Source organism: Antechinus flavipes, chromosome 2, assembly GCF_016432865.1.
Source record: "Antechinus flavipes isolate AdamAnt ecotype Samford, QLD, Australia chromosome 2, AdamAnt_v2, whole genome shotgun sequence".
NCBI classification, from domain to species: domain Eukaryota; kingdom Metazoa; phylum Chordata; class Mammalia; order Dasyuromorphia; family Dasyuridae; genus Antechinus; species Antechinus flavipes.
The window spans coordinates 136,554,728-136,580,095 of record NC_067399.1 but is presented as its reverse complement, the minus strand read 5'-3'; the positions used below and the strand labels follow the sequence as shown (position 1 = coordinate 136,580,095).

At 35.6% G+C, this 25,368-nt stretch overlaps 1 protein-coding gene across 1 annotated transcript in view; it reads right to left on the bottom strand.

Annotated features, from left to right (window-relative positions):
• Positions 1 to 25,168, bottom strand: part of CHRNB3 (cholinergic receptor nicotinic beta 3 subunit) — a 38,104-nt gene extending 12,936 nt beyond the window's left edge. The window contains exons 1-5 of the mRNA XM_051973570.1: positions 25,114 to 25,168; positions 15,421 to 15,479; positions 10,979 to 10,994; positions 9,216 to 9,367; positions 8,026 to 8,070 (exon numbers count right to left, since the gene is read on the bottom strand). Of these exons, the coding sequence (XP_051829530.1) occupies positions 8,026 to 8,070; positions 9,216 to 9,367; positions 10,979 to 10,994; positions 15,421 to 15,479; positions 25,114 to 25,168 (327 nt within the window). The remainder of the gene's footprint in view (positions 1 to 8,025; positions 8,071 to 9,215; positions 9,368 to 10,978; positions 10,995 to 15,420; positions 15,480 to 25,113) is intronic.
• Positions 25,169 to 25,368: the final 200 nt, after the last annotated feature.

Here is a 25,368-nt window from a genome sequence, read left to right as displayed (position 1 = left end):
CAAAGATTTTAGAATGATTTGCCATTTCCTTCTGCAGCTCATTTTACAGATGAGGAAACTGAGGCAGACAGGATTAAGTGACTTGCCCAAGTCACACAGCTTGTAAGTGTCTGAAGCCAGATTTGAACTCAGGAAGATGAATCTTTCTGACTACAAGCTCAGAGCTCTATCTATTGTGCCACCTAGCTGCCCACATATTATACTATCCTATTCTATATTAGTTACATATTACAATTATCTAATATATGCATTTTATTTTCCAACTAGATTATAAACTCTATGAGAGCAGGGACTATGCCTTATAAACTTGTATCAATCCCAGCTTTGGCATACAATAAATTTGGTAAGATCAGGGTTTCTTATTTTCTGCATTTTTTTCTCTAAAAACAACAGAGCTATTCCTAGAATTTGATTCATCCCTGTCTCCTTTGACACAGCTTCCAGGTCACCTAAATGCATAAAAACTCTCATTCATGCAGTCAGGGTGACTCTGATTTGTTGGATTTCTGAAGACCACATGAATCATCACATCCTTTATCATAGACTACCCTGATGACTAAATGCATTTCCATATGTTGAAAAGGTATATGTGTTCTGGTGCACTCAGAAAAACTAAATATCTTACTGCATTTACTTGTGCTTGAGCAAAGAAATCTATCTTTTTGTTAACTGCTCAGTGATACTTAAGTATCTGATTTCATCCTAATGTCAAATTTGAACTTGAAAGTACTCATATTAGAGTCACCTTCAACAAGAAACTCTAATAAATGTTTTATTGAATTAAATGTTCTTTGTACTCTCAGTTGATTTTTTAAAAAAAGACCAGTTATTGGAGAAACAACCCTGACTTGAAGTACCAAGCTTGACAAATAGCTAACCAACTTTATTTTCTTTAGATGGATGGAGATGATAAATGACCAAAGCAAGTGTCAGTTACAATGGTACCAAGCTTGCACAGAATTCCCAGAGGTAGTTTGAAAATTCCAGTAGAGAGACCCTAGGGCACCTAAGCTTTGCCATAATATACAAGGTCCTTAGTTGGGACTAGAAGGATGGATGATGTACCCAAGTGTCCATGATGGCAAGTGACCCAGCTTCCCAGTTTTAATGGGATTAGATCTGAGGAAATAAAATGATTTCCAAGTTTTCTGTGACTTCTGACACAAATACTCTGAAAGAATAAGGAAAAACTCCAAAGTTGAAGGCAAACTTGTGACAAAATCTTAATTTCTTAATTGCCAATCCAATAGTGTGCCAAAGTCCTCTAAGCAGTTTACTTTATCATAGGATACACTAAAACTTATTCCAGAGACACATTACACACATCACAAAGCAACACAAACACAGGGAAACACAGATAGTAAGATTCCATAAAGTTGTGCTTGTTTATATGCCAAGATAAGGCTTGAACCATCTTTTTTGCTTCCCCGAATCAATCAATCAATCAACATTTATTAAGCACATACTATGTGCTTCCCATTAATCTACTCAAGTTTATGTTATAAAGGCTACTTTAGGAACAGCAGCCCAAAGATCCTAGAACCTTCTTGCTATTATTTGCTACTAACAGATGGCCTTAGAATGAGAATAAGTCTGATTCTCTTCTTAAAATATATGTTAATAAAAATAATCATAATAATAGCTGACATTTATATATTGTGCTTACTGTGTACTAGGCATAGTGTTAAGCACTTAATTGCTATCTCATTTAATACTCACAACAACCTTGGGAGGTAGGTGCTATAATAATCACTATTTTACATATGAGGAAATTAAGGCAAATGGGGATTAAGTAACTTGTCCAGGATCACAAGGCTAGTGTCTGAGTCAAATCTTCCTGACTTATGGCCCCGAGCTCTATTCTCTGTACTATCCAGCTGCCCCCTTTTTAAAGGCATGACTCTGAAATGAATATAGGAATACACACACACTGAATCTGTCTTTAAACCCACAAACCACTTGGTCCTATTAGCAACAATTGCTGCTTTCCTGTCTCCTCTAGCTCTGCTTCTATAACTTATTATATAATATATATAATATTATATATTATATGTATAATATATACATAGAATATAAGTTTAATAATATAATAATAATAATCCTTGACCCACTTAACTCAATTTCTCTTAGACTAAAACAAAATGTTACATATAGAAGTGATATACTCTACAATCATAGACTATTATCATTAATCATCATCACCACGATCATAGCTTGTGGTAGCAATGTTATGCACATTGTAGGCATCTGAGAAATTACTGGCATAGTGCTTAAAGAGCATCCATTTACCTTGGAGGACCCTTCTCCAGTCTGCATTTTTAACTCTTGACTGCTAACACATCTGTGAAAATTTTCACAGGGACAGAGGAGTCATATATCTACAATAACTCTTACCTACTGAACTGTAAAACTTGGTGACTCAGAAGATGAATTTTTTATTCTTGCTGACCCTTGTCCCCTTAGGAAAACTGCCTTACAAAGTCTTTCTTTCAAGTTTATTCTTACTCAATGCTTATTTAACTCCTTTGGGCCTTAGTTTCCTCATCTCTATATCAATCAATAACTATTAAGCACCTACTATGTGCTAAGTGCTGGTAAAATAAAATAAGCTTTGAGTTTGGGAAACTTGGATTAGATGACTTTTGGGGTGATTTCTGGCTCTAAATCAATGACAAGTACTAGTATTTCTTCCATTTATAAAAGGAGGAGCTTGACCTCTGTGATCTCTAAGGCTCTTTAATATAATCTATAATTCTTTCATGTGTTCCATAGTTCCTGGCAAAAAGAGCCAGATTTATGTCACTGAAGGAAAATTGGGTTCAATTTCTCATTTGCTTCTAATAGTTTCTCTGAACTAAGGTCTTTTTAACCTTGGAGTGGAAGGAGCAGAAGTCAGGGGCTCAAGGCATTAAGTAGTTTCTTGTGCTGACTCAGTGAGTCACTATTAATAATATATTTATCGTTTATGGGTTTTGATTACTTCGTAGAGTGCAAAGGAAAGAGGAAAAAGTATATGCAAAGTAAAATCAATACAAATAAAAATAGCTCCCCATTGAAGTCTGCTTTGAACATTTATCTACGCCTTGATGAAGGTCTTTGGTGGGATGAGGGAAGAATATCTAAATATACACCAGAACAACAGCAGAAAGGAGAATAAAATATGGAAGGAACTGGTGAGAAGAGCAAACCTTTGGGATTGTAGAAAGAGCCATGTACCTTGCCTCTATCTCCAATAGGTTGAATGTTTGCTTCATATGACAGTTTATTGGAATGAAGGAAGTCATGCGTTTCAGTAAGAAAATCTAATATAGTGCAGCATTTTATTTTAATTTTTAATAAGATGCATTTACAGAATTTCACCTGGAGGTTGTATTCTGGGTCTTGGTGTAGCATTTTGTTTTTAGTTTTAATAATGATACAATCACAAAATCAAGGGCAGCCAGATGGTGCAGAAGATAGTGCACTGGGTTTGGAGTCAGGAAGACTCATTTTTATGATTTCAAATATGGACCCAGACACTTACCAGCTCTGTGACTCTGGACAAATCATTTAACCTTGTTTACCTTAGTTTCCTCATCCATAAAATAAGCTAGAAAAGGAATCAATAAACTACTCCAGTATCTCTACCAAGAAAACTGCAATTGGGATTACAAAGTGTTAGACATGACTGAAATGACTGAACAAAAATAAAAGTCACAGAATTACAGATTCTCACCTGAAATCTGTATTCTGGGTCTTGGGTCTCTAGAGAAAATTCCTATTTATAGAATGTTAGCACTTGGACAAGACCTTAGAAATAATTTACTGCAAATCCTTTATTTTGGACATGAGGGAATGGAGGTCCAGAAACTCCAAATAACTCACTTTCTTTCAGATGTGTACATTTTGATGTGATTTGTGAAAACTGGAGGAGTTAAATAATGCAGCCAAAGTTACATAGCTATTTTCACTGGGATTTGAAATAAGGAAAGGCTGATGAGCATTATGATTATTATTATCTCCTTTGATCCTCACAACAACCATGGAGGTAGGTGTTATTATTCTCATTTTACATATGGGAAAACTGAGGCAAACAGGTTAAGTGACTTGCCAAGGGTCACACAGCTAGTGTCTAAGGCTGGATTTGAATTCAGATCTTCCTGACTCTATGTACCACGCCACCATCTATCTCTTACATTAGTCAAATCTCTATATAATGACTCCTATGTCCAGTATTTTCTGAACTCTTTTTTATTGCTGCTGTCATAGGAAAATACATTTAGAATGAGCATAGAAATATTATCAGTGGTGATTGGCTGTAGATGAAATGATATAATTAGTTCTCTACTTAAGCAAAGTAGGAAAATGAAGGTAGGATGTGATCATTATCCTAGACATTTAAATGGTTGTAAGAAGGATTAGACTTGTACTGCTTGGCCCTGGAGGAACAAGGGAGATATATACTTCCTACAATTTGGTTATATTTATTTTATATATATTTTACACTTAATAATACATATGTACATGTTGTTTACCCTGATAGAATGGAAGCTCCATTAAGGCATTTTTTTTCTTTTTTTTTTTTTTTTAACAGGCATTGTAAATAGTGACTGGAACATAATTAATAAATGCTTCTTGATTGGCTGGATATGCTATGGCCTACTTATGCCCACCATCTGTTTTTTCAGTGCCCTTTGGGTGAACTGCCATTTTAATTCGCATGATGGGGTATTTCATGATTTGTAGTCAACATCATCATTGGATGAATACCAATATTAAAAAGATGCATCTCTGTTTCAGGGAGAAGTCAGGAGTCATTAAAAGCACAGGACAATTTCCCAAAAGCAATCCAGTTTGCTAGCTTTCTCCTATTTAATTGTGAACCTAGTTCACTTTCTATTTCCAGGGTATGTACCAGATTTTAGTGCATGATAGACTTACTCTTTGAATTGCACATCAGTTGTACAGCTGAGACAATAAACATCCTTCATTTAATTATTTCTTCTATTGAATCTCAAATATGCTACCCAGGGACATAATACATGATAGTTGAAGACTAGGATAAGCTCTGTGAAAGATAAGATATGGTCATTTAAATCAGTGGTGTCAAATTTAAATAGAAACAGGGGTCACTAATTTGTACATAAAAATCTCTTAGATTTTAAAATGTAATGTTATCTTTGTTTTATTTTGTTAAATGCTTCTCAATTACATTATAATCTGGACCTGTGCCTTTGGGAATTTTGTAGCTGAGGGCCTGTGTTTTAACACCTCTAGTTTAGATCCTATTCAGATGGGCACATATTAACTCTTTCTGTTAAAACTATGGTTGTGAGTAAACTAATAATCAGTTTTGACTTGCTAGGGACTTACATATAGCTATATCTCCTCTGTTATGTACTAGCAAAAATGGTGATTTTTTTTTGGGGGGGGTTCAAGTTTAAGACTTCATTTACTACCACTGCCTTTAATCTTATTAGATTTTGTTTGGCATTCTAGCCAACCATGATTTTTCTAAAATCCTGATATCTGATTGTGTGATTTTTTTTAGTTAGTCCTCTAAGCTTTGTGTTATCTGCAAATTTGACAAACATTCCATAATTTTATCCAAGTCACTAATAAAAATGTTAAACAGCATGGTATGCCCAGCACATGGAGTCAAGCACAGATTCCTCTACTGGAGATTTCTTTCCAAGTTGTCACAGTTCTATTAATAACAACTCTTCTCTTTCCAGCCATTGAACCAATTCCAAAGACCTCTAATTATACTATTTTTTTAACCTACATCTCTCCATCTTGTTCATAAGAAAAGCATGAGAGAGACTCTGACAAATTCTTTGTAAAACCCAATTAAAATATATTTACAATATTCCCCTGATCTTCCAGTTTAGTAGTCCTGTCAAATAAGAAATAAGGTTAGTTTGGAATAACCTGTTCTTAGTAAAGTCATATTGGCTCTTTGTAATCATTGTTTCCTTTCTAGTGATTCACTAACTCTCCCTTTAATAATATGTTCTAGAATTTTCCCACGAGTCAAAGTCAAACTCACTTGGCCTAGAATTTCAGACTCTGTTCTCTTCCATTTTTGGAAATTGAAGATATATATATATATATATATATATATATATATATATATATATATATTATCTATTGCACTATCTGGCTAATATATATTTATATAAATCTCAGATTAAAAAAATTATATCCCAGGATGTTTCATCTAGGTTAGGAATCCTAGAAAGAAGATAACATGAAAAAAAAGGAAGGTGAGAACAATAGTCCTTTCTCTCTCCAGCTATGTCATTGACTGACAGAGGTATCAGTCAATAACAAGTCAATCAGATGATTGATTATAGGATTCAGAGCTAAAAGTGATCTTGTAGATCAACTAGTTAACCTACTTTTTTTTTTTTTTCATATGAGAACAATGCTGGCTCAGGGAGATGAAGAGATTTGTTCAATATTACACAGCTAGGGAGTGGCAGATTTGAGATCCAAATCCACATCTTTTATCAATCCTGCCTACCACAGTGTACATGCAACTTTATAGCTTGTCAGCAGAAATAATTGAGCATTTTGACACCAGAATATCATTTATTTCATTAGACTTAAGTGATAGAAAAAATTAATGTACTACCTTAGTATTTTTCCTAAATATTTGTTTGCAGATGATCTGAAGAAGTGAGAGAGAAAGAGAGAGGGGGGAAGAGAGAGAAGAAAAAAGAGGAAGGGAGGGAGGGAGGGAGAAAAAAAGGAGGGAGGAAGAAAAACGGGAGGAAGGAAAGGAAGGAGAAATAGGAAGGAAGGGAGAGAGAAAGAGAGACACACAAACTGAGACAAAGACATAGTGAGAGTGAAGAGAAAGGGAGGGAAGGAGAAAGTGGGAGTGAGTAAAAGAGAGAGGGAGAAACAGAGAGAGAGAGAAAGAGAGAGAGAGAGAGAGAGAAAAAACAGAGAGAGAGAGAGAGAAAGAGAGAGAGATGGCAGAAGTTGGAAGGAGTGAGACTAAGCAGTCTCATTTTATTTTAAAGTAATCTATGTTCATTTCAAATATTTGAATTTTATTTGAATTTTTAACATGTTATTTTATGGTTTGTTAAGATACTCCATGGTATAATGGATAGAAAGTCAATGTGGAAGCCAGCTAGCTTGAGTACAATTCTGCTTCTGACACATCCACATTGTGTGATCCTGGGCAAGCCATTTAACTTCACAATGATCTGGGTAACTCTCTAAGACTATATTTTTAGTTCTAAATTCTCTCTTTCCCTCCACCCCCTTCCCCACCCATTGAGAAAGCCAGAAATATGATACCTATTATACATATGACATCTAAGATGATTTATTACTTGCAGAGAAGCTGCCACCTTGTATTGGAAGAACGAGTTTCCACTTTTGTCAGTTCCCTAAATGAATGAAATCACAGGTTTGGACCCATTCTCTAGCTATACATTCATTATTGGGTAAAGCATAAAATCTAATTGAATTTCAAATGTAAGAGCATAATCCTATTCAGGGATTTTCAACTCTATTTAAATCCTGACTATTCCCCATCCTGGTATGAGATGCTATATCATCTCTTCTCTAGTTGAATTGCTACTTAGTCCTTTAAAAACCAATTCCAATGCTACCTCCTACAGGAAGTTTTCCTGATTCCCTTCTTACTCAGGAATAACCATGGTTTTGCACGGGCATGACGCATTTATTATGTAATGTTTGCATTATTATCTCTGCTGTGTTTATATCTGTAAATTCCAAAAAGGTAGGACTGCATCCTATCTAAATGTTGAATATCTCCCTTCTCCCTCCAGCACCTAGCATAGTGCTCTACACAGAGTTAGAACTTAATAAATGCTTATTGAGTTTTATTGAAATGAATTGGGAGAGTGTTCAGATTTAAGAATTGGGGCAAATACTTAGGCCAAATGGTCTCAAGGCTCCCTGTTAGCATTTTTTCTTTCCTTTATCCTAAAAAAAATCTAATTATAAATTCTTCCATAGACTAATTGACTTTCTTTATTTGTTACCTTTTTATTTTTAGGTTACCTGTTTAAGCCATACATTTGTTGTCATCAGCTGATTCTTTTCATCCTGGAAAAGACAAGAAAAAGAATATGTCAATTGAAACAAAGAACATTATATGAGGTCATCATTTGTCTAAGATCACTTTCTATTTAAATGGCATCTTTGGAAGGGTCTAGAGAACTCCACAGAAATAACTATTTCCATTCATTCTCAGTAATTTGCCAATTGCTAAGATGCTTGAGTTTGAAATGGTGAAAAGCAGCCATCGCAAGCATATATTTCATACCTAGCACCCATTTCAAGGAAAGAAAATGTGAACAAGGTTTTGCCAAAGGAATATCCTTTGTTACACCTCGTATGCCAATTTATAGGCCAATTTGGAGCTCAGAAAATATATTCCTTGTAGTTACAGGGAAAAGCAAAGATATAGGTTAGTGTATTCTTTGAGTAAAAGGAATGTCTTAATTAAGAGTCTCTAGAAGATGAGCTTATAGGGCTGAGGGTCTATTAATAAGTCTTACTTTCTAGGGGACCCTCACAATAGATAGTGCTCTGTATATTATCAACCCTAAAACAGGAAAAATAAAAATGTCTCTTTCCCTATTTTGCTCTGCTCTTTATTTTGGACTAATTCCTAGCAAAACCAACAAAAGAAAAAAAAAGAAGCTGTGTTGTGATGGAATTAGAACTGAACATAGCAGAATTAAGACACACTGGGAAGAATGGCAATTATGCTAGGGCAGATCAATTCTAGTATTCTCTGCTTCCTTCAATTCCTTCATGAAATAGCTTCGTTAGCCCTAAGTCATATATTTAGAGCTGGAAGAGACCTTGTGGATTATGTTTTGAATAAACCTCACTTTTTATAGCCAAAGAGGCCAAGAGAATTTACATGACTTGGCCACAGTCACATAAGTGTAAGAGACAGATTCTAAATTGAATCTGGGTCATCATAATGCAAATATAGGGTTCTTTTCATTATATCCTCTTTGGATCATTTTCAATGTCATCTCTCAACCTCAAGCAACAGCTCTTAACCATGATCACCCATCTCAATTTTCTTTCCACAAGACTATTCCCTTTTACCTTCAAGAATTTCAATGAACCTTTTTTTTTTCATGATTTATTTTTAGATCTTAGTCAAACTACCAGGTTAATGAATCTATTTTTAGAGGGGAGTGGAGGTAAGATTTCCAGTGATAGTTACTTACCACATCTACAAGCTGAGATATTTTTAACCCAAAATACACTTTTATGGTATCATTGGCATTCAATACAGGGCGAACCCATTTCTGGTACCCTTGGAATAAGTTCCTCAGTAGGGCATCTTCAGTTTCTGCTATTGAACTGAACCCCAGAGAAGCTATAAGGACAAAAGAAAATTCAGAATTAATTAATACTAAGTTTAGCTTTTATAAAGAAAAGCAGGATGATGGGTAAGAGTTAAGTTAATAATATATTAATAAGTACATAGTGAACCAAACTTCCCTTAATGCCACCTTGCCATATGGAGGTGACTGGTGTCTCAAAGGCTCTCAAAGATGACTGGCTTACCAAGCTTTGGTAGCTGCTACTCAGCTAAAGTAAAGGCCCATTAGAGATTGGTATATCTGTCAACTGAAGACCATACCCAAGAAGCTTGTCAGCAAAAGGATGACTTCTACTCACTCACAATTACAATCAATTTAGGCAGGATTCTGTTCTCAAAATTCTTTTTCAATGTCACAGATCCCTTCAACAATCTACTGAGATCCATAGACCTCCTCAGAATAAAATGTTGAATTTTGGTTAGAAATTTGTGAAAATAAAGATATAATCCCTTTCCAGTGGATCCCCCCCATCCTCATCTATTTGATAATTTGAAATTTATACATGTACCATGCATAAAACGTTAAGAATTTTTGTTCTAAGGTATAATGATCTCACAAATCAAAACAGCTACATTTAAATTTTGGAAATACGAGTCAGTCAGTTAATAAGCATTTATTAAGTACCTACTGTGTGTCAGCCACTGTGCTAATCTCTGGGGATACAAAGAAAGACAAAAAATAGTACCTGTTCTCAAGGAACTCACAGTCTAATAGCCAATTCCACCTTAATCCCCTAGTACTATCAAATAATTATATAGCTAATTTTCACATTGTACTTTAAAGTTTGCAAAGTTTGTATTATGTATGCATGTTTTTGTACTTGAATTGTTCCAGTTGTGGTCAACTCTTCACAAATCTCTTTTTTGGTTTTCTTGGCAAAGATACTAGAGTGGTTTGTTATTTTCTTCTTCAGTTCATTTTACAGATGAGAAAACTGAGGCAAACTTAATTATGGTTAAACGATTTACTCAAACAGCTAGTAAGTGTTTGTCTGAGGTTAGATTTGAATTCATGAAGATGAATCTTCCTGACTCCTGGTCCTTCACTCTATCCACTGGACCACTGGCCTCAGTGGTAAAACATGCTCTTTAAGGAAATTCTTTTGGCAACAGAATGGAGAATGGAGTGGAATGAAAGTCATATTTGAGCTCACTCTATGCAATCTGCCATCCAGCTATCTACACATACACATATACAGATACATAAGTATATGATGTGTATATGTATTTTATGTGATTCTCACAACCTTGTGAGGTAGGTGAGAAACAGATTCGAAAGGACTATGAAATAGTACTCAAAAATTTTAAATACTTTAAATTTTACTAGATAATATTTTAAAGTATTTTGCAAACCTTAAAGTACGATGTAAATATCATTATTATTATTCAGAGAGAAATGATTTGCTCTGAGTCAGTTAATGTGTCAAACTCTGTCCTTCCTGCCTCCAACTCAAGTATTCTGTCCATAATACCTTTTAGTTGCCTCCCCAAAGACAATAAGAATATCTTAAGATCACTCCACACTATAGGATTTTAGAATTATAATAGATTAATGATATAAAGGACTTCTAGACTTTTTTTTTTTTTTTTTTTTTTTGCTGAGGCAATTGGGGTTAAGTGACTTGCCCAGGGTCACACAGCAAGGAAGTGTTAAGTGGTCTGAGGTCATATTTGAACTCAAGAACTCCTGACTTCAGGGCTGGTGTCCTATTCAAAGCTCTAGCTGCCCTGCCCTAGACTTTTTTTTTTTTTTTTTTTTTTTTTTTTAATATAAAGAGATACAGTGGGATTTTTTTTCCTTGAGAATTTCCATGTATACAAAACATAAACTGCTGATTACTAACCCTCTCAGTGACTCACCAAGGTTTGGGCTCCCTTTATAAGTGGGGCAGCCTAATTGTACAAGTGTGAATGTATATGTGTGTACAGAGATCTCTGTGTGCATGTATTATGCGATGCCTGATGAAGCTTCTTAATAAACAGATTCCTGATTAATAAAATTTTAAAAACTGGAATTCCATATTAATTGATTTGTCCAAATCTCTTTCTTTCTGATTCTGAATATATAGTAAAGACTTCAATTTTTTCCTTCCTGTCATATGATAATGCTGGGGGAGAATCTGGGCTTTCTTTTCTCATTTAATCTAGATTTTGTGAGAAATCATGCTGGATAATTTGAATAATTTCATTGTTAGAGAAATAATTAGGGAAAACTTATTTTGTTAAACTTTTAGAAATATCCTTCCTCAGAGTTAAGGGAAAAAAAGAATAACAGAGTCATACCAAGTTGTATTCCATTTGTATTATGGTTTCTGTTGATTTCATGTCTTCTACAAAAGTTCTCCAGGAGGAGGAATTAAGAGTCCACACTATATCTCTCATCTCTGAGCCGAGGACACGAGACTGAACTTGAGAGCAAGAACTACCTTTTCCTTTTCTTTTTATTTTCAGCACTTAGAAGAATGCCTGGCTCATAATAGACACTTTTGAAATGTATATGTAAATGATACATTTCTCAGTACTCCTTAAAGTGCCTTGACTCTTTTCATTTATTTAGGTTTTGCTTTTTTTCAGTGGGATTTACCAGTTGATGACATACAGATTTAACTTTCCATAAAAATCCTTGAAATATTTGCAAACACCAAATAGTGCAAAATAAAAATCAACTAAAGAGCAAAAAAATAAGAAAAATAAAAAGAAAGAAAAGAAAGAAACAAAGAAAATAGAAAGAAAATCTTGTTTGTTGTAAACAATGAAAACAAATCTAAATTCCTAGAACAAAGCTGTTCACTAATTGCTTTGAGAATTTTGTCTCCTTTAACTAATGTGTGTAGTTTCCTAATTAATAGCACTACTGTCTGTCAAGTGAGTTCTCATGGAAGTTTTTGGTCTTCCCTAAATGCTGGAAGAGCATCCTGAAGGCAACTGGACCAAGAAGCTAAATAGTTCCTGTAGAACTCCCTTTGCATAAGTCTCATGGATATATATATATATTCTCAGAACCAAAGCCTTCCTTCTAGTAGGGAGATTTCATAGAAATAATAAATAATTCTCTAGAGTTATATCTGAATAATTTATTCAGAAGATGAGATAAAGCAATTTCTAAATAATTTATTCACCAATCAGTCATTGATGGAGTCTCTTTTGGCCAGAAAAGACTACTTGCCTCTTCCTAAAAAGATTTTACCTCTTTTGTTCAGATAAGTGCCAGGTCAGTAACAATTAAATGAAAGGACCACAATCTACTATATTCTATTATTTCTTTCCTCTCTTAATAGCTGTTTTAAAATTTTTTCTCTATTTTTAAAAAAGAGTTACAATACTTTGCTTCTGTCTAAGCCAGTAAAAACCCATCCATTTATTTTTCTTTGATCTTTTGTGCTCTTTGAATTAGCAGTTTTGGGTCAACAGGGCTTCCACTAAAGCTTAACTCCTTTCTCATCCTTTCTGTGTTTTTTTTGTGGGCTTTTTCTTGAACCCTTGCATTCATCTCTGCCTTCTGCTTTGATTCTTTGAAATAAGCTTTAGAAGAGAAATTTTTAACGTGGGCCCATGAATTTTTTCAATTTATTTGTGTTTTATTATTATTATATTATTATACATTATTCTTAATTTCCCTTCCTGGAGAACTTTTGTGGGAGACCTGAAACCAACAGAAATATACATATATATTATTATACATGATCTCATGTGTTTGATTTTATGCATTTAAAAACAAAATTCAGAGAAGGGGTCCATAGGCTTCATCAGATTGCCAAAGGGGTCCATGACATACACACAAAATGCTAACAACTTCTTCTTTGTAGGATAGAATTTTCCCAGATTTTGATGGTCTGTTGGATGGTGTTCATTATTCTTTTTTTAAATATAAAGAGATCCAGTGGGATTTTTTCCCCACATACATCTATTCCACATACAAAGCAGACTCCTCGATTTGATATGTATTTCTCTTGAAATTCATATAAGCGTGTTTAATATCAATCAATTTTTTTTTTTTTTTTTAAGAATCCATGTACTTCTCTGGTTACCTTTTGAAAGAATAGCCTCTGAAAGGACAACCAGTCTTTCTCCTGGTTGAGCATATTGGACTTTTTATCTACAATTCCTTCCATGATGATACATAACCTATTTCTCCTAGTCACTCAGAGCATAATAGACTTTTCCTAAGACTTAGAACTGTCCCAGAAATAGCCTGGGTAGACTGTAAGACCATCTCTGGTACAGTTTGGCAGCGCCAAATTCCTGCTCATAGGGCTCTAGGAAGCCCATCTCAGTGCCAAGAAACAGGAAGGAAGCAGTCTTGACTTAGCTTTGGCAGGCAAGCAGAGGGAGGGAGATCTATAAGACTACCACCTCCAGACACCTAGTGCTTCCAGCACATCAAGGGCTCATCTCTTTTCATTTTATATGCTCCAAAGTCTTCAGTAGCATCCTAATCAAATAAAATTTCCATTTCTTTTTTCTAGCATTCAAGGCCTTTCTTACCCTTTGAGTTTCATCTCATACTACTCTCCCATTTACTCCCTGTTCCAGACAAACTACCTAATTCTGTTCCTGAATACTTAATTCACAATGATGCAACAGTTTAAAAATATCTGTGGATATAGAATAAAAAAAGAATAATCTCTGGCCTCAAGGGGTTTGCATTCTACTTAAGGGCAGGAATGTTGATATACATATATATATATATATGCAGATAACTATGAGAAGATTCAAGGAAAAGGTGAAAATTAACAATTGGAGGATCAAGAAAGTGCTTGTAAGGAGGAAGTCCCTAAGCTATGCTTTGAATGAAGCTAATTAGGGACTCAAAAAGTAGAAGTGAAGATGGAAACAATCTATGTAAAGGAGTAGAGATGGGAGATGGAGAGTTATATATAAGCAACAATGGGCAGAACAATTTGACTGAAATGGAAAGTATGTGAAGGAAGAAAATAGGAAATAGGTAAGTAGAAGCCAGATTGTGAAGGTGTTTAAATGCCAATGTGAAGTTCATTCTAGTGACATTAGGGAACCACTGCAGGTATTTGAATAAAGGAATGACAAGTCCAGGCTTGATCCTTAAAAAAATTTTGATAGGCTGGAATGGAGAGAAAACAGGCTAGAAGAAGGGAGGTTGCTTAGGAAGCTATTGTGATAATCTAAATGAGAAAAACCTGAGCTGCAAAAAAGACTATGTGAAGAGAAAGAAGTAAATGTAAGGGATAGTTATGATTTATCACATTAAATATTTTATTGTTATTAGAATGTGATTATTGTTTATAATAATAACTTGATTTATATTGCACTTCAATGAAATGTTATGAAGGTAGAATCTATAAGACATAACCACTGATTCCATAAGTTAGAAGGAAGGATCAAGGATCATTTCAAAGATACAAAGCTGGTGCTGCCATCAACAGAAGAACGGTGGGTTTATGGGAGAAAAATGGCATTTTAGACACATTAATCTGAGATGCCTAGGAGACAGCCAAGTTGAGTAATCCAAAAAGTGATATGGAACTAGAATTTCAGAGAGATTAAGCTGAATATAGAGGTGGGCCTGGTATTAGGAAGACCTAAGTTCAAATCTAGGCTCAGAAACTTTGCCAACTGTGTGATCTTGGGCAAGACACAATGTCAGGCTGCCTCAGTTTCCTCATCTGTAAAATGGGAATAATAATAGTACTTACCTCCCAGGGTTGTAGTGCAGATCCAATGAGATTACAATTAGAAAGCATTTAGCACAGTCCCTGATACATAGTAAGTGCTATATAAATGTTAACTATTAGTATTTTAAAATTATATTTATTGTTGCTTAGAAATGATCATTAAACCTGTGGAATTGATTAGGTCATCAAGAGAGATTGCAGAGAAAAAGAGAAGCAGGTTTAGGAGGAGCTTGAGGGACACCCAGCCCACCCTTAATGAGAGGAAGAAGAAGGGTGATCTGACAATGTATTCTGAGAAGGAGCAGTCAAACAAGTAGAACAGGAACTAGGCTAGAAAAGTGTCATGGAGACTCAGAGGTGTATGAAGAATAAAGATAGTTTTCAACAGTATCAAACTAGAAGAATGAGGACTGAGAAAAAGACCATTGAATTTGGCAGAAGAGATGTCTGTGACTCTTGAAGAAAAGAGTTTCATTGAGTGGTGGGACTAGAAGCCAGACTGGAAGAGGTGAGAAATGAGTGGGAGGAAAGGAAATTGGAAGCAATGATGTAAGTGGGTTTTTCCCAGAAGTTTGGCTACAGAAAGGAAAAAAGATATAGAACAGCATGAAGGGGGATGGAACTTATGCCAAGATTTTTTTCTTTCTTTCCTTTTTTTTGTCATTTAATAGTATTTTGTTTTTTTACCAAGTGCATGTAAATATGGTTTTCAATATTCATTTTTATAAGATTTTGAGTTTCAAATTTTTCTTCCTCTTCCATTTCCTTCCCCCCTCCCCAAGACCACAAACAATCTGATATAGGTTAGACATGTACAAGCGTGTTGAACATATTTCTCCCTTAACCATGTTGTGAAAGAAAAATCAAAATAAAAGAGAAAAACCATAAGAAAAAAAAAACCAAAACATTTTTAGAATGCAAAAATAGTATGCTTCAATCTGCATTGAGACGCCATAATTCTTTCTCTGGATGTAGATAGCATTTTCCATCATTACTCTTTTGGAATTGTCTCGGTTCATTGTATTGTAAAGAAGCTCTAAGTCTATCATGATTGAACATCCATATAATGCTTTTGTTACTGTGTACAATGTTTTCCTAGTTCTGCTCACTTCGCTTAGCATCAATTTATATAAGACTTCAGATTTTTCTGAAATCCACCTGTTCATCATTTCTTATAGCAAAATAGTATTCCATTACATTCACATGTAACAACTTGTTTATTCCCCAATTAATGGATATCCCCTCAATTTCTAATTCTTTGCCATCACAAAGAGAGCTATTATAAATATTTTTGTACATGAAGGTCCTTTTCCCTTTTTTAGGATCTCTTTGGGATATAGATCTAGTAGTAGTATTACTGGATTAAAAGGTATGCACAATTTTATAGCTCTTTGGGCATAATTCCAAATTGCTCTCCAGAATGGTTGGATTGTTGTGCCATAGTTCCTTTTTATTGTCCTGCCTCAGTTTCCCTAATTGTCCTATCTCAGTTTCCCTAAATTGTTCTGCCTCAGTTTCCCTGAATTATTCCGTCTCGATCCCCCTGGTTGCAACCCCCACCCTTTTCTGACCATTAGGGTTGAGATATTCAGGGCTGTGGAAATCTGACAATCCAAAAGAGTCATAAAACTCCAGATGTCCTATCTCAAATGAACTAATTGGCATCCTCTATTTCTAAGTCCCAGAATTCCTGGCTCTAGCTGGACATCTCCTAATTCCTCCCAATTTGTAAGAATTTATGGTCCTACCCCCAACCTGTCAGAACCAGATTGATGGTTCCTTCTTGCAGATTCCCAGTCACCAGAGTTTGGATTCCACTCCACCCTGCTTTTTTCTACCTGAGCATAGAGCCACATGTATATATATTTTACGGGAACCTGACATTGGCTGCTGGACTTTTTGACACGAAAGTCTGATTCAGCCCTGAAACCAAAAATGAATCCTTTTGGTCCCAGAAAAATCTCTCCCTCTCCAAAATCCAAATACTCTCTAATCTCTATCTTGTCTCAGTTTCTCTGGCATTAGAGGATCAGTTCACAACTCTACCAACAATGTATTAGCATCCCAGTTTTCCCCCATCCTCGAAGAGTACCAGTGACATCAGAAAGGTGATGTTTTGAGCTTATGGAGGATCTTTCTGTTTCAGGTGATGGTGATTCCTAGGGCATAGTCTACTGTCTCTTGGGTTGAATAGAAGATATAGATTTAGGAAGGTTTAGTGATTTACCCAAATTCATATAGTAGTAAGCATCAAAAGTGGAATTTGTATTTAGCTCTTCTGACTTCAGTGCTACTACCCCTAGTAAATCACATAAAGGTTACCAGACTATCAGTTCCATGTGGACAACAGGAGACCAGGAACTAAATATGAACCAACTTCATGTAACAATACACCAGTTCTGGGCTCAGTGGGCTACCTTCTCCTACTAAGGAATCCCTATCTCAAGTTCTAGCTCATGCAAACTCTGTTCAATCCTCTTTTGCTTCACTGTCTCTCTCTTTCTCTCCTTACTTTGACTCCCCTCCCCCGCAAAAAAATCACTTAAACCTTATGTTTGCTTCCTATCTATGGTTTTCCCAAAAGGAAATAGAAAAGGAAATATTTAAAACACAAAAGATTAAAAAGTACACACTAACAAAAACTTGAAGCATCATATAATAACCCTCAAATCTATTATACTGTCTCAAAATATCAGTATTTAAAATATCAAAATATGAAATACATTATGGGACTGCTATACAATCATTTCATCTTCAACTCAGTTCTGTACTATTTGAATATCTACCTCAAGATCTATGTCTTCTGGCAGGCCAGGGCTTAGCTTGGGGTCATACTCCTTACATTAGGAGTTTTCCCCTAGAATAGTCAAAAAAATTCCCTATACTAGTCAGAATTTGGGAGCTGAAGGACTCAGGACTCACATTTATGGGGCTACCTTCATAGAAATCCATCTCAGGAACAATGTTTGCTCACCTGTGCTTGGAGAAAGAAATATAAAACAGAAGGGGCAACTAGGGGTCCAAAGTCCCTCAGATTCAAGCTTAACTAGCTAGCACCTGTGGTTATTGCCATATCTGAGTATCTACCAGCTATCAGGAATGAAAAAGGAGAACAAAATCCTGTCTCCACTATGAAGAGTGGAGGGAATTTTCAGAATTCCCATACACTCAGAAAAGAAGAAGAAGAAATCAAAAGCAGAATTGATCTTTCCCTTTGAGGAAAATGGTGACTCAGTGATCAATCCTTTTTGACTTACTCTCAAGCCCTAAATTCATTCTACTGTGTGAATATCTAAGGTTAGGTATTTCAAGGTCAGATACTAATAATAGTTAATATTCACATAGTGCTTACTATGTGCAGGTACAGTGCTAAATGCTTTATAATGATTATTTCATTTGATCCTCATAACAACTCTCAGAGCTAGATGCTATTATTATTCTAATTTTAAAGATGAAGAAACTGAGGCAAACTGAGATGAAATGGTTTTCCCAGAGTAACATAACTAGTAAATTTCTGAGGCCAAATTTGAAGTGAGGTTTTCCTGACTTCAAGTTTGGCACTCTATTCACTGTGCCACTTAGCTGCCTTTAATTGACAATTGCCTCTTCCCTCATGAAAATCAACTGTAAGTTTGCTGGTGAGAATATCTTTTTTACCACTAGGGAAAATGCCCTGCATATAGACATCAACCTTTTTCAATTAAAAAAAAAAGTTTTAATCAAGCCAACAAAATTGAGTCTTTATTTTTTCCTGAGGCAATTGGGGTTAAGTGACTTGCCCAGGATCATACAGCTAGTAAGTATTAAAAATTGGTCTATTATACAGAATTATTTACAATACAAAGCAGTGATTATTCAATATCTCTGTTCACTTAGGTTGGGTGGTGCACTGTGTATATGTAAGGAGACATAACTCTTGAATGGCTGAGAGAATGCTGAACCACAATGCTATGTGTACCTGAATGAAGGAGACATCTTTTTTTTCATAAGTCTCTCAAATCATGCAATTTTCAACTAAGACAGTGATCTTTTCAGATTGAGGGAAGTGGTTGTGAGAGAGAAATGCTAACTTTTGAATAGCTAGCAGAAGTATATACATATAAGAGCATCAGCCCCACCAAATGTCCTCTGATTGTGCTTAAACCCCTGAAACTGATACAAAAATATATTTCCCAAGGATAAAACTTAAGTTTGTTCCTTTTCCTGGTTTGAGCTGAGATTTTATTTTGCTTCCAAAGAACCTCTTTACTCTAATGAGTTCTGGAGTTATTTGAATCTGTATAACCTTAATTTTTCTATATACTGCTTTGTTTATAAACATTTTTTACCAGCTATTTGTGAGTCCTTTGTGTAACACCATAGGAGGATTAGTGGTAATAGCAAGCTAGATAATACTTTTGTCCTTGGGGATGATCAGGGAAAGTAGAGTTTATCCTGTGCCCTAAAGAATTGTACCCCTAGACTATTAATATTCAAGGTATGGTAGATAGGTATAATTCTAATCCAACATACATTTTTGAAGACAAATGAGTAAAGAAGCAAGTGCATAGCTCTAGCTTTCCTCCTATTTCCCACAAAATGGCAATCATAGCATTTCTTGGAGAAAGATGAGTAGGACCCCAGATTAGATATCTATCCATCCCACCGATGAGCTAATCCATGGGGTTTTTTGAGACAGTAATCATACATATCTATTATACATTTAGTAAGGTACGTGCAAACATGGTCAACATATGCCAGTTCTCACATGCTGAATCTCAACTCAAAAATGATCTGCCACTGTTGTTGTCAGTAGGTGTTGGCAAGCTGTGTCATGCTGATTGCTATATTTGAATATGTAGTATGTAAACTTGAGATCAACCAGTCAGTCTGTGGAAATTAAAAATACCATAATTTGTATTATATTTCTCAATGTTCTTCATTTTGATAAGAATGCCGCAATAATGTTTTTAAAATTCTATGACTTTTTGAAAAAATTGAAACAAAGTATGATTATGGTAATCATTTAAATTTTTAATGATTTAAATTATAAATTTTTATTTTTCTAAAAGTTTTTTGAGGGGATAATAATTTTCTTTTGTTAAGAAAATGTTTTCTTTGATCTCACAATGTCTCTACTGAGTCTGTATCCCAAAAAGATCATAAAAAAGGAAAAGAACTCACATTTGCAAAAATGTTTGTTGCAGTCCTTTTTGCAGTAGCAAAGAAGTGGAAACTAAGTGGACACCCATCAGTTGGGGAATGGTTGAATAACTTATTGTATATGAATGTGATGGAATATTATTGTTCTATAACAGGATGATTTCAAAAAGGCCTGGTAAGACTTACATGAATTGATGCTAAGTGAAGTGAATAGAACCAAGAGAACATTGTATATAGCAATCACAAGATTATGTGATAATCAACTGTGATGGACATGGCTCTTTTCAACAATGAGGTGATTCAGGCCAATTCCAATAGACTTGTGATGGAGAGAGCCAGCTGCATCCAGAAACAGCACCATGTGAATTGAATGTGGATTGCAACATAGTATTTTCACTTTTTGTGTTGTTGTTTGCTTGTTTGCTTTTTTTCTTCTTTCTCATTTTTTCCTGTTTTGATTTTATTTTTCTTGTGTAGCATGATAAATGTGGAAATATGTTTAGAAGAATTGCACATGTTTAACCTATATTGGAGTGCTTGTTGTCTAGGCTCCCCTAGAAAGGGAGTGGGGGGAAGGGAGAGAGAAAATTTGGAGCACAAGGTTTTAGATGGGTGAATATGAAAACTATCTTTGCATGTATTTTGATAATAAAAAGCTATTATCAAAAAAGAGAAGATACTGCTATTTAGTTTGGATACCACTGTCTTAGTTAAGAGTTGTATGATTTGAGAAACTCATGAAAAAAGACATCAGCTGCTAGCTAATCTTCTGAAAATGAACTTCTTTCAACTTAGGTAGACTAGTCCTAGATGATAGATATACAATCTGTGTCTGGGGATATACTTGGATCCTTTCTAGTTGGGTAAAATCTGCCAGAGCTTTTGCTCTGCTGGCATAGCCTTTGAGAACCAGTGCCTGCTCTAAACAATGAAAAAAGCACTTGAGATTCCCAGTGCCTGATACATAGTAAATGCTTAATAAAATGCTTGATTGATTGAAAGAAACTTTAGAAGAAGTCGTCAAGCACTTTTCTGTTATTGGCCAGAACTCTGAATTTGAAACAAAGGATTCTTACAAGGTACTAAGTCAGTGGAATTGATAGAGACAATAGTTATCTAATTTAGCATGGTTCAGTATGATTGTTTTAATCCTACAAGGAGATGTTATGGGTCAGAACTTGAAACAAGGTATTACATGGAATTGAGGAGACAGTGGTTAAATCTAGTTTAGCATTGATTTAATTCTACAACAAATCATAGTTGCCTAGTGATATAATGATTAGTTTATACTCAGTGTGGAGCATATAAGCAAGAAGCTCTCAGAGCCAGAATCAGAACTAAGGAAGACAAAGAAGTGGTGGCAGGCTGTCCTGTGGAGAACACTGAAACCAAGATCCGGAAGGCCTCTAGAAAACTAGCCAAGCCCCAAGTGAAGGAGATAAGACTTTGAAGGAGACAATAAAAAATTTGGACTTCAATCCCTGGCTGCACTTGTGATTACTGAGCTGAAAGGAAGGCTGCCCCCAGAAGCCTCCCAAGAAACCTGCTCCCAGAGAACATTACATTTTAGAGAAGAATATTACACTTTTCCTTCATTTTTGGTTCAGAGAATATGATCACCATGAACCATGGAAATCCCTTTGCCTAATTTTTTCCTTATAATCTCCCTGTTCTGCTCCCCCATGCCAAAATCATAACTAGGTATTCTTTTATCTGAGGCAAAATCTATTGAATGTAGTGGGGATCCAAGGAGAGCAGAAATGACAATTCAGGTAAGGGGATGATGAGGGGATGAACATTCCCTTAGAGAACCTGGATGTCATCCCTATGGGGCTTAGAAGGAAGACAAGGCACCATGGCAATGGTCTCCTATGGATGGCAGCCAAGGAATAATTATGGTATCCAGGGACATTGGACAGTGAGGGACCTAAGAGTATAATTGCAGATACAGTAGTCACTACTAAAGAAAACAGTTCTAAGTCTGCTTTACTCCAAATAGTCCAACATAGCTTAAGAAAACAAAAATGTTTAGCTATGAATTAAAACAATGAACCATCTCTTTATGAGCGTGTTTCTATTCCCTATATACTCCACTTTTCCTTCTCTTCCCTTGTCTCTTATCTGAGCTGCGTTTTTGCCTATTGGTGGATTCCTTTAGGACCCAGCCTGGAAAACTCACAAGCTTTCCCAGGAAACAGAGCTCTCTTCTCCTTCTAGGGAGGTCACAGGCTTAAAAAACCCTCTGCCTGGAGCACCTGCTTCCTCCAACAGGACCCACCAGGGCTCAGAAGGCTTGGCTGGACTGCCAAGCTTTTCTCTCTGCAGAATCAGAATCATGGAATTATTTAGTACATATCCTCAAGAGGCAGGATGCTGAAAGGCAGAGTGGGTCCTGAGAGGTGTGCCAGAGCTAATTTTATGGTTGCTATCCAGCAGGAGTTCAGCAAGCTTAGCTTCTGGAAACTTTCTCCTGGAAACCAGCTGCTTTTGACTGAAGTAATAACTATGGCTGGTTTTTCTTTTAGTTTTGATTTTGGTAACCCTAGCTACTTTAAGCAATGTGGTATGGTAGAAGATAGAAACCAGGCCTTAGGGTGATTCTAAATCTGCCTCAGAAACTACCAATGACATGGGGTAAATCACTATATCTTATTGTGTTTTAATTTCTTTAATAAAGTGAAAGACCTATTCTTGAACTCCAAAGTCTCTTCTGGTTGTAAATCTATGCTTTCACTACTGGACTACCACTTCCACCTTTTCCTGATCTTCTTTCATTTTGGACTCCACTCTAGGATCCCTTCACTTCTTATAGGTGAGTTTTCACCTTATTTTGCTGGGATCTAGCTATTTTTCACCCTTTCTCCTACCTCTTTATCTGCTGTCCTCCCTTATTAGAATAATAATTTGAACAGCTTGACTGATTTACATGTTCATATTTGTGTCCCCAAAGCTTACTACTGTAACTGATACACAGTAAATGCTTAATAAATAGGAGAGTACTGGTTGAGCTAGATCATTTCTAAGTTACTACACAGGAGTGTGTGTCTGGGTGTGTGTCTGTGTAGCGTTTAGCTGGGTGCCAGGTTGGAAGGGCATTGGCCCATCATGAGCTCTATCCTACTATTGCTCAGCGTGGAAGCTTTGATCTGTTTCATTTTTCTGGCTTGATCAATTCTTCCCTTCTTAGTCAGAGGGACCTTCCATTCCTGGGAGCTCACTATTTTGGCAACAGACTTCAGTGAGAACACCCGATTGGATATAGCCCTACTGAGATTCTGAACTGAGCTTAATTGATTTATCAGAGCAAGTCTCCCCAATAGCTAGATCTCCAAGCTTGTATTACCATGCTTACAATTCTATATAGTTCTGAAATTTTTATTACTACATGTACACAATGATGGCAGACACTACCTCTGATAACATCTCTGAAGGTTTTAGTTCTCCCATCTAGAGGAGATCATTACTTCTCCAGCTCTCTCCTGCCTTTCTGGTCTTACCACTGGATTTTTCTCATTCTAATTCATATAATAGATAATGTTTACATGTCTCAACCCTCTTATTAAATTGTAAGCACCTGAGGGCAAGAACTGTGCCATTTCTCATCTTTGTACTCCTAACATCCCCCCCCACCTCCGCAAACATCCATATTTTGTTGATTTGAATGAATACAAGGATTAATTCCAGAAGGCAGTCCCTTCCCCCATCATAATGGATTACATTTTATATAGAGCCTTAGGGTTTACAAAATTCATGCCGGAAAGGAATAATCAAGATATTTCCCTAGCCTGCTGAGGTCAGTAACAATGGACAACCCAACTCTTAGATCAAGTGCCTATGAACCATTTCTAATGTTCTTATGTAATACCTATTATAGAAGGCATCAAAATCCAAAGGTTTGTATTTTCTGTTATTTCTAGCCACAATACAATTTTTTCCCTAAAGAAAAAAAAAAGCTAAGAATCTAGTTGTTTTATAAAATAAACACCTAGGAATTTAAGTGAATTTTTATCAGAAATGCAAATAGCACATTTACCTTAAAATCCACTTTTGATTTGGAAGGCTATAATACAGCAAGTGAATACAGAAATTGGCCAAATTTGATGATGTTTGAAATAACAGAAAAAGTGATTTAGTTTTAAAAGCCATGACATTGGAAAATTAATAATGGCCTCTCCTCTTTTTCTCTTCCCCTTTTCCTTCTTGCTTTTCTGTTATTTTGCCTTATAATCCTCACCCTTTGCTTCAGTGTTCTTCTGCTTTCAATAAATACGTTATGCACATGTATGTAATAAATTACAATAATAGGAGAGGGGATTTAAATCTAGATCTTTCTTACTCGAGGTCCATCACTTCATCTTCATTTATAGATACATGCATAACTATGTTCATGTGTAACATGATACCCAACACACTTCAGATGTTTACATAGGTCTAAAAATGGATACAAGAAACCTACTTCTATGTCCTCACATAAATGGAAACAGTTATAGCCAGTAGATAGGTTACTGTATCAAACATAACATTCCAGCTTTTGAATGTCATCAGCTCTTTTAACAACTTTTGAAAAACTTTTTTTTTTTGAAAAAGCATTATTGATTTTTAACATTATTTAAAAGATTTTTAAAAATTCCTTTTTGGCAACTTTTTTTTTTTGCCAGTACAACCTCTCCCATTAAATTACCAACCCTGATTTAAAAGAAATATCATGAACCCAGGTTTCCCCAGGGCACCACAGAAGTTCTCAGAATTCTGGAGTGACTGATGATATCTTAGAAACATTTGGGTTCCATGATACTGGCAATAAGCTCCACACTTAACAGCTGCCACTCAAACTTCCTGGTAAACACATTCTAAGTCCCAAACAGCATACATGCCAAAATGCTGCCTGCTTCCTTCTTAAACCATTCTACCATCCCACCCTCCTTTAAATGATCATGTTACCCTTACCTGAGGGGTTCACAGCCAGGATGAGGAGTACCGTAAAAAAATCTGGTAACACCATGATATCTTCCAGTTTTTGGAAGGTAATCTTTTTCCTTTTCCCAAATCATAAATTCCCTTCCTAGAAAAGATTTTGAATAGAGAGTACAATCATTCCCAGTCAAAAGAGGAAGACTTGTACCTGAACAGATGGATAAGAGGAATTCATACTGTATCTCCCATCAGTCTGATGCATCTTAAAGCACATTTCATTGATTTCCA